Here is a 16,109-nt window from a genome sequence, read left to right on the forward strand (position 1 = left end):
TAGTGTTAAATGTAAATGATGGGTTTGAACCTGTTGCTTATGTGAGGATTTAGCTTTTGATCCAATTGTCTTCACCTCACAATGTTTCTCAACCTGGGGATTGGGATCCTCCAAGTGGTCATGAGATTAATTGAAATGGTTGCTTATTTTTCTCAAATCTCCCCTATGGAACCCTATAAATCTTATTAAGTATATCCTCTGAATAATCTGCAGAGGTGATATCACTCTGTGATCGAACTGCCCTAAATTCAATTCATAAACGTTCAATATGCGTCAGAAATCCTTTCTGTTGGAAGTTGGTTACTAACAACATTAAGTTGAGAACCACTACCCTGAAAGAGATGAACACAGTTAAGTAAATGAATGATAATGCTAGTGTCAGAGAGACCAAATGGTGTTGCAGTAAACATATCGTTTTGGTGACAAGTCTTTTCCGCCAAATGGAGTCAAATCCAGCACTCCTGATTTAGATCATATTTTAGCATTACCTCTGATCCGCTGGGTACAGCTGCACAAAGTAAAACCCAACTCTCCCCTGCAGGTCTGACTCTGATGCCCAGCTCGGGGCTGGTGGAGCTGCTGCAGCGGGTGGAGGCCACCATCAGAGAGTTCTCCGAGGAGCTGGTCGGCCAGCTGGCCCGGCGCGAGGAGCTGGACTTTGAGAAGGAGGTGAAGAACACGTTCATCACGGCCCTGATGGAGGTGCAGAACAGGCAGAGGGAGCAGCGGGACAGCAGCAAGCGCAGACGCCGGGACAAGACCCTGAGCCTGCAGGGGGGGGGGACGCCCCCTGTGACCGGAGGGAACACAGCCAACACAGAGAAGAGTGGGAGCATGCCTGTCAAGGTGAGACACATGCCCTTAAATACCCTGAATTATTCACACTATATGAGTCTGTGGGAATGCCCTTTTACACACCTTATGCAAGCTTGTTCTCCCATGTCCCTACACCAGAGATAATGTGCCCGGATTATCTCAGAAAAGGTGTTGTGCGCAATTTTCATTAAGTTAAGTCAATTAGAATTTTTTTTAAACGCACAGTGCTTGAAAACTCTCCCTCTTACTTCTCATTGACTTTTGGCATAATGGATCTCAGGTCCATTAGCCTGTTAAGTGTCTTCCAGGAAAGCTCCTAAAGAGAGCAGTGTTCTCATACAGTAACAGTCCAGTCTGTCCAGGAACAGAAAAACAACCTAATGCATTTCCTCTCCATGCGGCAGCTTTAATGTGCTGACTGCAGGGTACCTGAGGCTGCATCACTGAAGGAATATTAATGGACACATGTCTTACTGATGCAGATGCAATATAAACAATAAAGCTTTTAGTACTGTGATGTCATGATCCTGTACTGGATTCCGACAAAAAATACTCTTGATCAGACTCTCAACTTGATCAAGAAAGCTATGATCAGCAGCCTTTAATAATGTATATTTTGGTGTGTGTGTGTGTGTGTGTGTGTGTGTGTGTGTGTGTGTGTGTGTGTGTGTGTGTGTGTGTGTGTGTGTGTGTGTGTGTGTGTGTGTGTGTGTGTGTGTGTGTGTGTGTGTGTGTGTGTGTGTGTGTGTGTGTGTGTCGCCCACAGCGTTTCAGCATGGAGGGACTGTCTAACATCCTGCAGACCGGCATCAGACAGACATTTGGAAGCACAGGAAATGAGAAACAGGTAAAGACAGAGTTAAAAAGTTTTAGGTTAAATCAAACCATTTATGGTGTTGTAATTACACAATTAAATATTATACACCAGACACTAAAGAGAATGGTTAAAAATGAGCATTAGATGAACCTGTAACACACTCATAATGGACAGAGCCAGGCTAAATGTGTCCTTCTTTTTCAAAATCTTGGTTAACTGAACCATCAGAATCAGAATACCTTTATTCGTCCCACAGAGGGGACATTTTCATCTCCTGACTCCAGCTTTATATTCATATATTAACATCAGAGTGGATTTAATACTTTCACCTAAATCTGGCAAGAGAGACAATTAGCATATTTCCCAAAATGTGGAGCTATTGCTTTTCCGGTGCTGTGCTGTGTTAACCCTGATCATTGAACGTCTCTGTTCCAGTATCTAAACACAGTTATTCCATATGAGAAGAAAGGCATCCCTCCAACTGTTGAAGACCTGCAGATGCTCACAAAAAGTAAGAATAGCCCAGAACACAAAGGCAAATACAAATCTACCAGCGGGTGAAAAGAGTATTCCCAGTTAAAACACTTTATTTCCCACCTAGTTCTCTATGCCATGAAGGACGACAGTGAGAAGGTGCCTACATTGCTAACTGACTACATACTGAAAGGTAAGGAAACAACGTACATTTAGTACATTATTCTATTGACTGGAACTCTTACCACAGTAGACCTGCACAAAGGAAACACAATCACAACAGTGTTTGTTCTCTGATTGGAATATTGTCTTATTTCTCATTATGCTACAATAATCACTACAATAATGTATTATATACCCTCCTGTAGTGACTCAGCACTGTTATGCTGTCTCCTCTCCAGTCTTGTGTCCCACCTAAATCTCTGGAGGCCAGGGGCCACATTGTGACGGAGACTTCTTCCTGAGGGCTTTCCACCCCTCCCTGCCTCTGGCCCCCGCTGCATGACCTCCCATCTTTACCATTATCAATCATGGATCCTCACCATCAACATCATTGTATCCACCTCGACTCTGATTACTGCCTTTCGCTGAGCTCACCCCCCCCCCCCCCCCACCTGCACACTGCGCTCAGGCCAGACAACATGGCCTCCATCTGAAGTTCAACAAGTAGTTTACAACTGTAAAGGACTTCACTAACGGAGCATGACATGCTATTAATATCACAACACCACTTCGCTACAGGGATACAACATTATTTTTACTTTCTTTTTTAATTTCTATTCTCTACAGTCTCTTTGTTTCCTCTAACATAATGTTGCCAAATGTTTAAACATGTGTTCAAACTGAGCTCTTTCCCACTGAGTTCTGTTGCCTGTTCTCATTGACTCATCAGGACCACACTGTCAAATAAATGAAATGCCATACCGCATCCACACATGATACACCCTATGTGAACATTCATTTGAATATAAAAGCCATGCACCTTTTCTGCCAACTTAGTACTGTAGCTCCATGTGGATGAGAGGAGACACGCGACTATTACGGGTGCAGTGCATATTAAAGCTTTTTTCTTTTTAGTTCACCTAATATGCTCTTCTGACTCTTTTTCAATTACTTTACATTTTTTCAAATTTTTTATATAAACTCTGTCGTTGACTTTTGACTTTTATTTACCGTGTCATTTCACCCTGTTCAGGATAAGTGGAGGCGTATTTTTTTGTTGATATATCATCCCCTGATGTGATGAGCTCATTTCAATAAGGCGTGCATATTTGCATATTAGCACATGTATGACTTCCTTTGTGCCATGTAGGTGAATGTTACATCGCTAATCGCTAATTCTAATAAACATTCTACCCTAGCTTTGACTGCATCTGTCTTTCTGTCTTTACCCTCAGAGTTTAGGTAACATGTCAATTCTGATGAGCCCCGGGATATCTCTACAGCACAAAGGGTGTTTTTATGGGAGAGAAACTCCCTCTGAAGAGAACAGGGTTTTAGCCTTTGCAGACTATTTACATGCACTAAAACCTGTGACACACTACAGGAGAGGGAAAACCCCAAAAGCAGAGTTGGTGTGGAATGGACCTCGCTGTCAGTGAAGTCCATTCTCAGTGTGTGCACTGGATGCTTCACATTTACATAATATGTAAGGATTTCAAGTATGGATACTTGAAATCCTTAGCACCATATTTTTTGTACGTTTGAATACAAAATACATACATCTTCATGGGTCAGTATTTCTAACTTTCAGCACACACTTGCAAAAAATGCTACAGAACTTCCTCTCAATTGTGATTGGTGCATCTGTCACTGCTCTGAGCAGGAGAGAACCACAACTCCATCAGGTCAGGGTTAGCATCATAACACATCTCTTATCAGTAACCAATTGCACTTGAAGAAACAAAACAAAAATCATAGTGTTGGAGTGTTTAATACAAATATATAGATATATTTAAACCATCAATGATGCTTCTTAAAGGATGATTTGAATGCTTGTCTATTTTAATCTTGATTTAAAGTTGTTCAATTATCAGATTTGTTTAACCTTCTCTGGCAGTTTGTTACTTGTGGCTCTGCTTGATCTGACCCCTGAAACAAGACTTCAAATGTTACAATGTGTGTCTGTTGCCTTAAGACAACAATATGCAGAGAAAGGGTTGAGTTTGAAATGTATGTGTACTTTAGCATAAGGGTATTTCTTTTGGCTTCTTGTGTCGCTGATAGAGAGACTGGTGGCAGAATCGGAGTTGTTACAAGTGTTACAGCAAACTGGGATAACAGCGGATAAAAGGCATGCCATCATAAATAATAAGCTCACTTATCAAATATAGGAAAGAAAGGATTAGTTAAAGAAAATATGTACAAAGCTATGGCTAAAAATGTTGGGACATTTATAACAAAGTGATTATTGCACTGTATTGCAAAAAAAGTCCTACATTATATCTCAGGATGACCTCCGGGATTGTGAAATATATTAAGTCCATTTAAATGCTTCTAAAGGCTTATTTTTGTACTTCTAGATCCATTATAATGTATATTAGGAAATAAATGTTATAGTCAGATATACACATTTCTGAAAGGTGGTAGTGGAAATATGTTTTACCCTGTACTGGCTTACTATGGCCAGTAGAGGGCAGATGCAGACAGCGGTTATTAAATGTGACTGTTTCTGCTGAGAAGATGAATGTGATGCTCTCGTATGGCTACAATACACTCATACACACACACACAAGTGATCATTTCTCTTTTAATTGAAAATGTTTTACAAAGCTTTTCCATAAACATAAATATGGAGTATACAAGTGCACACTGTACATGGAGGTCCACAAGTCAGGCCTACTGCCTACATGACGAGCGTCTGGCCTCCAGAACAATCCATCATGGTGGAACTCACTGACAGCGAGCTCTGTGCTCTTATACATCACTGTATCAAAATAAAGGCTTGTCTTGAATACATTTGTATGTTCATAATGTACACTGCCATTCACAACAATGTAGCTCTATAAATGATTTCCTTACCACTTCCCACATGAACTCTTGTCATTTGGCTTTAATGTAGTAAAAACAATACAAAAAACAATAACTTCCGAAGCTTCCTGGCAGCTCACTGACCCGTCAGGCTTCAGTGAAACACATGATGTGACTCTTCAACATCATCACGTACATCCTCTGCTCACACATGCTCCAGTGTAATGACAACACAGCACAATGGATAGTATGATCATTATACATATATCTGTTTTTCCTTTCTTTAAATAATTCAAATTATATCGCAATAGGCATTTTTGTGACTTCAAGGTGGAGAGAAAAAACATGATTAACACTTTTTTCTTCTGTCTTACGTTTTATAGATGTATTGATTTTGCGCATTATTTATTATTAAGACTTTAGCCATTTTGATTTATACTGACTCTGCATAAAGATATTATACATTTAAAAGCTAACATTTATAATAAGTTCATAATCTTAATGATCACTCACTGAGCACAGTGCCTCTGTGTCATGTAGTGTGTTCATGAGCTACAGATGGAAACGATATTTCTTATTTGAAATGGAAACTAGCAGTAGCAGTATTAAGCCGCCATTTATTTGATCATATTCTGGAAGTTGCTTCAAAGCCCCAAACTTAAAGGAGGTGTTTCTCATGAAAGGAAACAGTATCAGAGCACTATAGACACCTTCCCGAACAACACGTGGACAATAGTGATCTTGATTTGGAAAGACTTGTGTCAGCTTCCTGTTACTGTAACTTGGAAACAAATCCGTTTTTTTCCAACTGACTTGAATTAGAAAGAAAAGAGAGAAACATGTAACTATGAAGCGTTCCATCCTGTTCATCTTTGGTTCGGTATCCAGTGGTGCAGGCAGACATGGGACCTGTGTTATATTTCCTATAGGCCTACAGGCCAACACTATGCTATGCTGTAAGAAAATAAATATCATATTTACAATTTCAATTTAGCTGGCAACTTTAAATTATTCAAAGTTTGGACTCGTGTTTCAGCAAAGTCACCAAACTGCATTTCTAAATACTGCTCAATATTCTAAGAGGCTTTTGCTAATCTGTGTTTAAAGAATTCAGTCTGAAAGCATTTTATAATCTGAACCACCGACAGAAGTAAAGCCAAAAAAAGGATTACAAATATTTTGCAATGCCAAACTTGAATCATGTATAACGTCCTGCTGCTGCAGCAACACACTCATTAATACACATCTTCATATTGTACACCCAGCCCCTCCCTGGCTCGGACATTCACTCCTCTGTCTGATATATTGTGCTAACATCTATTGTGTCTTGACAGTCCCTTCTTTAGGTTGTGTTCATATGAAGATAATGGACACAGCTGACCTGCTTAGCCCTCTTCTTCATTATTATATATTCATCTGTGAGACCCCCCCCCGGTCATTATCCATGTGCTTCATTCTTGTGTGGCAGGAGAAAAATTACAATACAACGTTTAAAAAATATGAAACAAAGAAACAAATGAAATGTTAGATATGCATTGATAAAGTAGAAAAGTGGATACTTGACAAATGTATGAAAATCATTTCTACAGTATACAGTTTGAAATGTATACGGTGCATAAAGAATATAAAAGACTAACGTATAAGTAAAACAGTTTGTGTCTGACAGTCAAGCAGGAAGTGGAGTGGAGCTCTCCATCCTGTGTTCCTGCTAACGCTAGGCGTAGAGTTCCCCTTCAACATATCTGCAGCTGACCCTCTCCACAGTGTGTGGGGGGGCAGGACAGTTTGTGTCAGCGCTGTAGGTTTACACCAGAGATCCGGCCTGGTTCTGTGCAGGCACCATGATGGGCACCCCTCCCATGCGGGCGATGTTGGAGGCAGTGACCGTGGAGGTGGGCAGCGGTGGGGGGGCGGGGGCGGGGGCAGCCTGGAGGTGCTGAGGCTGGCTGTAGGTCTGTGGGAGCACTTGGGCCTGGGGCAGCTGGCCGTAGCGCTCTGGCCTGGGGAGGGAGCTGCCGTTGGTGCTGGCCTCCGAGGGGAGGGCCCCCACCCGCGGCAGGGTGCTGTTGTTGTTGTAGCTGTAGTGGGTGGGGGTGGGGGTGGAGGCGCCGTGGTGGCGGGAGGGGCGGTACCCGGCCATGCTGCCCGTGGCCGTGATGATGGAGGCGGTGTCTGAGGGGGGGCGCTGCGGGTATTGCTGCAGGTGGTGGTGGTTGTTGTGGTGGTGGGGGGGCTCTTGGTGGTGGGGGCTGGAGCCGATGGAGGACAGGGTCCCGTTCTTAGAGATGATATCTGACCCCATGCCACTCTTAGCCCAGGACACACGCTTAGGAGCCTGAGCGTCCTCCCTGCGGGGGGGGGACATGACACAACGTCAACTTCCTGTTTCAGATTACTGTCAAATAGTGTTTTAGTCTCGGAAGGGTTCCTAACTGAGTAACATTACCCAGAAGTCACTTGGTGTCAGCCATGATAAGAGCTGTTTCTCTACATGATAGGAGAGGAATTAATGCTTCTTCATTGTCTCATTTAGCTCAGCACTACACATAATGCTGTCCCACAATTCCTTGCAGCGCCAACATATAAAGTGGCAAACCAAATAGGCCGATCATAGAACAACCGATAGTGACCAACAAACATAGATCATGTAATTTACAGAGCTTTATATCTTATTCCAAATCTTGCTAAAGTTCTTATTTGTCTTTGTCTTATTTATCCGTATTACTGTTATGAAATCATCAAATGAAGTCAGAATTCAAAATATGGACTGAGTTTGATGGTGTTTCTTAAGTTTGGTCCTTATCTGTTATTTGATTTGACTTAATGTGTTTATTTATTATTCATAACGTGTGCATATCTTTTCATATAATATGTAAGTCTACTCTTTTGACTTAATACTCTTGCTGTTGTAAATGTCCCTGTTGCGGGACAAATAAAGGAATTCTGATAGTGTGCTGAAGACTTCTCCTTCACATCTTTCCTTGACCCCATGACATTTTTCACTGATGTTAAGGATTAGTGATTAGTGAAAGACAGAGGAGAGGATTTGACCGCAGCCACAGAGTGTACGTGTGTCCCTTATATTACTCCTCCTGTAGATGTATACATGGACACTGATAAAGGCTCGCCACACCAACTCACTTGATCTCGTTAGCCATGTCGTCCTCGTTGTCTCTCCGCCTCTTCACCTGGAAAACCAGGCAGATGAGGAGGAGGAAGATGAAGCCGACCACTGAGCCCACTGTGGCGCCAACAATCATCCCCACATTAGTGGCTACAGGAAGAATGATGGGAAACACAGTAATTATGTCTACATAGCATTCATATTGTTTTTGTGAACGTTCTCTTTGTTAAACTCAAAGGAGTGTGTCAAATCAAAATGGTCACATTACAAGTAAACAAACATTAGCTAAAGAACTGTCATCCGGTGCTGGGTGCTACGTACAGGTGACGATGTCCAGGTTGATGGAGCAGCTCTCGGAGCCGGCGGAGTTGCTGGCGCTGCACTCGTACTTCCCTGACATGTTGCTGTTCAGGTTGCTCAGCTTCAGAGTGCCGGTCTTCTCGTCTGAAACAGTTAAGTTGATTTTGTTTTGATTTATTTGGAACCGTTATTAATAAATGTTTCTGTTTCAGTGGGAGGTGCGCTTTGCTCAGGTGACGGGGGGGCTAAAACCTTAAATTGGAGGTGCGGTGTGTGACGGGAGGGCAGCAGCAATACCGTCATTGACACACAGCCTTTGTTTTAGTAAAGACAGATTATTAGGATCTGCTGTTTAAGTTTACGTTAAAAAAGGGGATATTGTTTTCGTATTTAGTTTAGTTTTTTCTGGAAATAAAACGTCCAAGAGCAACCAAAAGGTCCAGTGGATTTGTTACTGCGCGTCTGACGCTTTTACTGCGCTTCTGACACTGCTTCCCAAGTTCTACATGTGGCCAACAAAAAGAACCTTTGAAATATGGAGTTATAAGACAAACTGTTTGTTTTGGCCACTACAAGCAGAGAACACGGAGGACTACAGCCAGGTTGCATACACATTACTCATGTGTATTAAGACATGCACATAAACCCACATGCACACACCAGACAGAACAGAATCACACTGCAGAAGCATCCATGGCTTTGACACATTAGAACAATATGAAGATGCTTTGCTGTATTATTCACAACCATTTAGATGGAAGTTCATCTTTAATTCTAAGTGTTGGTTACTTTGTCATCCTAACTAACCACAGACAAGACAAAAGGGGTTCCTAACTTTCCTTCAACTCTTCAGAATGGAATGGTACTGTCAGCTGTTGTAGGCTCAGGTAAAGCATGTTGTGTGTCCACACAGCGCCACTTTCTGAGCACCGGCTTCTTCTTTAAATGGTTTCCAATTAAAACAGAGCGCACGTCATAGAATATGGCCACCATGAGAAAAGCGCTGAACCTGAGAGGAGACATCTGAGTTCAAATGTGTTCTATGGATAGTCAGGTATAAGTTAAGTGCTTGTTTACATGCAGTTCAAATGTGTTATTTTCACCTATAATTTGACCCGTCACCGCACTGTGGGGACCTGACAGTCTCCTACATTGCATACATTGTGTGTGTCTGGAAAGCTGAGAGTCATGTGGATTAAAGGAGCCCAATCAGCAGTGTAGGCCCCTTCCCATTACTCCACCAGTTCACACCCTCTGAACTGCAAACATATCCTTTCTTAGTATCTAATTTATTATTACGTAGTTTTATCCAACTCATTTTAATATTATATAATATATTAAACAACAAGTGGATCAAAACAAAACCTGTTGCTTATTCCACCTGAATGTATTCATCATTTTAATCACATGAACATTTTACACACACTCTTTAAAGCCCAAACGTACTCCTTGATCTTCATGTCTGAAGTCTACCCTTGCTCAGCTGCAGCGACAGGAGCAGGTTCATAAATCTCAATAATAAGTTAGTGTGACACTTACTGAGCATGGGGGAGAAGAAGACCTGGGAGGTGGGGCTGGTCTTCTTCCAGCGGTACAGAGGGAGGGGCTTCCCGGAGCTGGAGGAGCAGCTCAGGGTCACGTTCCCCTTCAGCACCGGCTTCCCCGACACAGAGCACTTAGGGACCGCCGGGGGCACTGAGAACAGGATCACACAGTGATTACTTTCTTACATCTCACAACATAGGTCCAGTTTTCAGTGTAAGAAGTATATTTATATTAAGGATTTGTCCTACCCTTCACGTCCAGAGTGAGCTGGGCGGTGCTGCCGGGGTCGCCGGGGATGATGACCTGGCAGACATAGCGTCCTGAGTCGGACTCCTGCGTGTCGTTGATGTACAGAGACAGGTTTTCTGAGGGCATGCTGGAGCTGAACCCAACGCGGCCCTTAAACTGGGGGCTGCCCACGCTGATGGAGCCTTTGGTGTAGGAGATGATCTGGACACGAGAACAGAGAACCAGGGTCAGATGGAAAATAACAAGAAATGGAAGAGGCTTCAGCCATCAGGGGAACTTTCAGTTTGTCCCATGGGAGAAAAACGGGATAGGTTGAACTCCTATGTATATATACAGTCTATGCTCAAAGCCTACCATCTTCACATATAAACACACTTCAATAAGCCCCCCCGCTGCACTAGGTGATGCAGTACTTTATTCTGTACCACACACAGTGGCTCAGTGGCTTGGCAACTGGATGGTCACCAGTCACTGGTTTAAGTCCAAGTACAGGCCAAAACATGTTTGCCATGTTTGTATTACACAAATAGCACCAATAGTATATACTAACAGAGTAAAAACTGATATGAATAAAGTATATCTTCTTCTACATCACCACCCTGCTGCCCTAAAATCCAAATGTGGATTATTTCCAGAGAAATGTTTGCAAGAAACGGTTTAGCTTCCAGCAAATGTTTATTGCATGATGTACACATGCATATCTTGGCTAGTTTATAAGATTCACATCTTCATTTGGAACCAGTGGTCTTGTAGCTGATTGACAGTGAAGGCAGATTGTATTTAGGGATGGACCAACACACTGTTTGTTTTGTTGGCAGTAACAAAAGTAAATTATATTGCATAAATTATATTGCCAGCCTTACCATTTAAGTAGGGGCGAATAAAAACAGCACTTATTGGACAGCTGACATAAGTGTAGCTTCAGGCATATGGATCACAGGTAGAGGCAGTCTGTTTTTTTGACAGTGGTTCAGAGTGTGATTGCATATGGATTTAACAACCTGATATGCCAACAGCGCTCTATAGGAGTCAGTGTGTGCCAATACTGTAACATGTAAGACATATGACTGCAGGACCCTATTACTGGACCACAAGATCCTGGAGAATACAAACATTGTAAAAAAAGAGAACAAGTTGTTCAGTGTTAAACTATCTTAATAGTTTGTCAGCAGATACGACCTCACACACCATGGGGAGGGCTGTGCATCACATACACACACAAACACACACACACACACACACACACACACACACACACACACACACACACACACACACACACACACACACACACACACACACACACACACACACACACACACACACACACACACACACACACACACACACACACACACACACACACACACACACACACACACACACACAGCTTTGAGTTTGTCCTTCTCATTCATCATTCTGGCTACAAATGAGAGTAAATCTGAGGTACTGGATGGCAGTCGCATGAAACAAAGCTTCACTTTATCAACTGTGACTTTTCCAGCTCTGGGAGTTCTCTTTTCCCATGATTCCTTTTGGATTTGATCCTCTTTTGGGTCGTCCATCTGTACAGCCCAGTAATCTGACCTGGGCCGATCTGTAAACTAAGCCCCGGCCAGGTCTCTAGGTAATGAGTAAAAACACAATGCCGGTTTGGGGGGGGGTTGTATGAGGGGCCATGTAGGCCAAAATTCAAACTAACCTCGCACACACACTACTGAAAACATATGGCCTTGCACACACACTACTGAAATACTCTCACATTCACTACTGAACACCTCACACACACACAACTGAAAATTAACCAACCACACACACTATTGAAATCCTCTCACATTCACAACTGAAAATTAACCTCACACACACGCAACTGAAAACATTTTACTGAAAGGTTCTCAGTAGGGAATATGCATGTGTTTCAACTATGTGTAGGGTTGTCAACCGTCCCGTATTAGCCGGGACGCCCCGTATTTGAGCCAAAAGGGGCGTGTCCCGTACGGGACTTTGTTTGTCCCGGATTCCCGTGTAAAGGGAAAAATAAAAAATATGTTTCTGTTTGCGCGCAATGCAGCGTGTCTGGCTGCGTGCCTGTGTGTTTGTGTGCTGTATGAGAAGGACACTAGGACCGCTCAGTTGACAGGGCAGGCACAATGCTCGCACGTGTGTGTGTGTGAGATTTTCTCCGGTGGGCCGCGGGCGCGGCATCACTGTTTGTGTGGTCGTGTGGGAAAATGAGCACTGCCGGTGGAGGAGGTTATGATGAAAGAGGAGAAGAGAGAGAGGATGTGGTTCTGGGCCCTTCTAAAAAGAAAAGACTTGTGTCTTACAACAAACAGTGGAAGAAAAACACAGTTGGGTAAAGCCCGTGAGTGGAGATCTGTCTCGGGTCTTCTGCGTGTGTGTGTGTGTGTGTGTGTGTGTGTGTGTGTGTGTGTGTGTGTGTGTGTGTGTGTGTGTGTGTGTGTGTGTGTGTGTGAGCTGATTGATGGGAAAATGCTGGGGAAATGGTTGGTTGAAGGATAACATTAAGTCTAATCATGTTCACATCATGTATACTTTGCATTACTTAATATCATTTTTCAAATATTTATTTTTTAACATTTTGGACAAAATAGCCAATTGTACATCGAGGTGCCCAGATGTCCCTAGTGCCCACCTATCCGATTTGAACATGCTGATGTACAATGTGATGTAGTAGCCTAATGCAGCTGTAAGACCATTGTGTTTGTATTGTGTTATAGGTATGCATAGTTTTCTATGCATTTTGAGGGTTTTGGGGGGCTTTGACCCCTCGAACCCCAGGGGGCTGGCTCCACCAAAAGAATTAAATAACATAACCCTAACCCTAAAACCGAAATAAAGTAACAAAAAAAAGTAACTAAATCCGCCAGAAACCCGAAAATCTTCGCGGGCTCGCGTGCGTGGGACACATGCCTGTGTCTCGTTTTTCCATTTCTGGAAGTTGGCAACCCTAACTATGTGTGTGAGGGGGATTCTTGCTGTAATGGAAGTCATTGTAATGAAACGGAAGTCATTGTAATGAAACGGAAGTAACAAAGAACAATGCTGCAGTGATACAGTAGGTGGTGATAATTCTCCTCTACTCTGTTTGGAAGTCGCCATTAAAGAAGAAGAACGAAACAGAAGGTCCAATTCAGCATGGATTTATAGAGAAACGGCACCGCAGCAGTAGGCTGGACCGAGCAGTCTACAAACTGAGACGGTCTGGTCTATCGAGGTGTCCTTGTTTACATCACCTGGCGCAGCTCGTGAGGTGGCCTAGCAACCCGCTAGCAACATGCACAGCTGCAATAAGCTAACAAGCTAACTAAACCGAAATTGAGCCAGCATCTTTCCTTTTTAGTTTTACCATTTATTGAAGTGATTGATATTTCAGGCTGAGAGGACAAAGGCCAATTAAATATGGTTGATTAAGCTGTGTACTTCTAGCCAACAGTTATGTTAGCATTAGTTAGTTAACAGCAGTGGCGTTTTCACCTGGAGATCAAGGGAAGCCAGGCTTCCCCTGTTTTTTCGGATTGTAGTTATAATTTTTATAAATAAATAAAAACACTTCGTTTAGTTTCGGAAATTCTTTGTTGTGTGTTGCTGCCGGCCTGTCTCTCCCATTGAGAGACACGGCCCTTCATAGGGTTGCGCTTGTTATGCAACCCCTCCCTGCTTGATTTCCTGTTCCACCACAACAATGATTTCATAAATAATATAATATGGGAACACACGTTCATCTACAGAGAAGTGCATTAAAGCAGTAAAGAAATAATAATGTTTGTACAGTATGAACAAACAGTATATCGCCTTCAGGTAGTTATTGTCCTGGATTAGTTTCTAAAGGTTTACGAAGGAAGAGCTTTGCCAGATTAAAAACATGGGAACATGCAAACATCCTTCATAACTGTCATCACAGATATTTCCACCTCAGAGCGAGAGACTCCCCTGCTAGGCTGCACATACTGCAGTACTGTCAGGGTTAGGGGGGTTTCTTTACAAAAGTAACCCATCACAAAAACTAGTTACCTAATAAGAAATGTAATCACTAACAAAATCTAAATATCTAAATATAAAAGTAAAGAAACAACAGAACAATATGACCTTATCAAAGAAGAAACCAAGATATTTAGTATCAAAACGTGTCCTCTGCTCAGATATTATAAGAAAAGCTGCCTTTCATTCATCCAGGCAGCAGCCATTCAGCAACACTGAAACACATGAGCACAAACTACAGTTTGAAAAAGCAGAAATAAAATCTGAGCTGACAGGAAATGCTCCATTTTAGTTTAACACACACAGTTAAGCTCACACACACTATTTAATGAACATGTTCAGGTTCACCTGCTGAATTAAAAACAGAACAAATGAAGCAAAGAAAGTGAAAAGCATAAAGCAGATTCAGGCAGTAGAAGTATAGATTCACACTTAAAGTATTATCCTACAGAACAGAACAGCTGACAGAGAAGAGACAACATCTGATCCTTTACAACAAACACTATATGATCTTTTTAGGTTTTACTAACACTGTAAAACCTAAAAAGTAATTCCCAATTGTTTTAAATGTAGCAGTAATCTGATTAATCTGTTATTTATGTAACTTTAAGGGAATACAGTTACCTTTTTTATCCTGATTAGATTATACTGTTACATGTAATCCAATACTCCTGAAGCCTGTGTACTGTAGCATATTTCTTATGGAGCAAGATATAAAAAGATAAGATGTACTTGACTGACCCTAAATTGGGAATTTTTGAAGATAAGATATACAAATATCTCTTAAGTGTTTTCCATGATGTAATGTAGGGTGTCCCTCCTTACCAGCTGGGTGGTGTCAGGTGTCTGGAAGTTCCAGATGATGGTGTTGAGGCTCAGGTCACTGCCGGAGCTCCTGCTGTATTTGGCCGTCAGAACCACCATCTGACCCTGGATCACATCCATACTGGACTGGGGCATCTGGATCTGGGCCCACACACCTGGGAGGGAGAGAGGGAAGTTAGGATCTGATCATATATCCTATAATAATGGACTGTGGTGAGGAGATCTGACATGCGGTAAAAACAGCTTCGATGTTTAAAGACAATTGTTTACCAAGCATTGAGTGTCCAGCATTGAAAACCAGAATATCCTAAATAAATTAAAACATGCAGAGGATAAAGCTCATTGTCAGAGTTCACAATGAGACCGTCATATCTCAAGAAGGAAAGTATAATCATAGTCTGAGCGTCATCCTACAAATCACAACAAATGCTGTCCCTACCAACCAAAGTTAAGAGTGTATCCATGCAGGTCCGATCTTCAATACATGTCTATTACAATAACGTTTGTGATGAGAAATACTCCACAAGAGGTCACTCTGTCAGGATCAGAGCTTCCCAATTTTCATCTAAAAAATATTTGAGCTGAGGGAATTATATGGGACTTCATATGATGTAGATATGTGACGTCAACATGAGAGCAAAAAAAAAGAAAGAAAACAGTTTATCTGGGAAAATAGCACTCCTTTTTTTTAATTAATCTTTGATTTATTTAATTCTAAAATGGAGCAACTGTCACAACAATTCTGATCGAGATAAATGTCGAAGAGGGCTCAATGAATTCCAAAGAAGCAGATTGTGGATCCAGCTGAGCCTGACAGACAGGTCAAATGAGCTTCAGGTTCCAGTCACAGGAACATGTAGTGTGTCTGTATGACCAGAGGGGGGCAGCAGAGACCCAGACCCACCAAGTGGTTAACGTGTCCCCAGTCAGCAAAACTGTGTTCATTCACACACACACACACACACACACACACACACACACACACAC

The 16,109-nt window shown here is 42.2% G+C and overlaps 2 protein-coding genes across 2 annotated transcripts in view; one reads left to right on the forward strand and one right to left on the reverse strand.

The window, feature by feature from the left end:
• fez1 (fasciculation and elongation protein zeta 1 (zygin I)) overlaps positions 1–3,467 on the forward strand; it is a 29,665-nt gene extending 26,198 nt beyond the window's left edge. The window contains exons 6-10 of the mRNA XM_034237642.1: positions 542–846; positions 1,583–1,663; positions 2,069–2,144; positions 2,235–2,300; positions 2,509–3,467. Coding sequence (XP_034093533.1) covers positions 542–846; positions 1,583–1,663; positions 2,069–2,144; positions 2,235–2,300; positions 2,509–2,525 — 545 coding nt within the window. The 3' untranslated portion in view covers positions 2,526–3,467. The remainder of the gene's footprint in view (positions 1–541; positions 847–1,582; positions 1,664–2,068; positions 2,145–2,234; positions 2,301–2,508) is intronic.
• Positions 3,468–4,838: 1,371 nt separating this feature from the next.
• Positions 4,839–16,109, reverse strand: part of esama (endothelial cell adhesion molecule a) — an 84,146-nt gene continuing 72,875 nt past the window's right edge. The window contains exons 2-7 of the mRNA XM_034237648.1: positions 15,123–15,277; positions 10,295–10,496; positions 10,041–10,196; positions 8,523–8,645; positions 8,219–8,351; positions 4,839–7,425 (exon numbers count right to left, since the gene is read on the reverse strand). Of these exons, the coding sequence (XP_034093539.1) occupies positions 6,882–7,425; positions 8,219–8,351; positions 8,523–8,645; positions 10,041–10,196; positions 10,295–10,496; positions 15,123–15,277 (1,313 nt within the window). The 3' untranslated portion in view covers positions 4,839–6,881. The remainder of the gene's footprint in view (positions 7,426–8,218; positions 8,352–8,522; positions 8,646–10,040; positions 10,197–10,294; positions 10,497–15,122; positions 15,278–16,109) is intronic.

Source organism: Gymnodraco acuticeps, unplaced genomic scaffold (genome assembly GCF_902827175.1).
Source record: "Gymnodraco acuticeps unplaced genomic scaffold, fGymAcu1.1, whole genome shotgun sequence".
NCBI classification, from domain to species: domain Eukaryota; kingdom Metazoa; phylum Chordata; class Actinopteri; order Perciformes; family Bathydraconidae; genus Gymnodraco; species Gymnodraco acuticeps.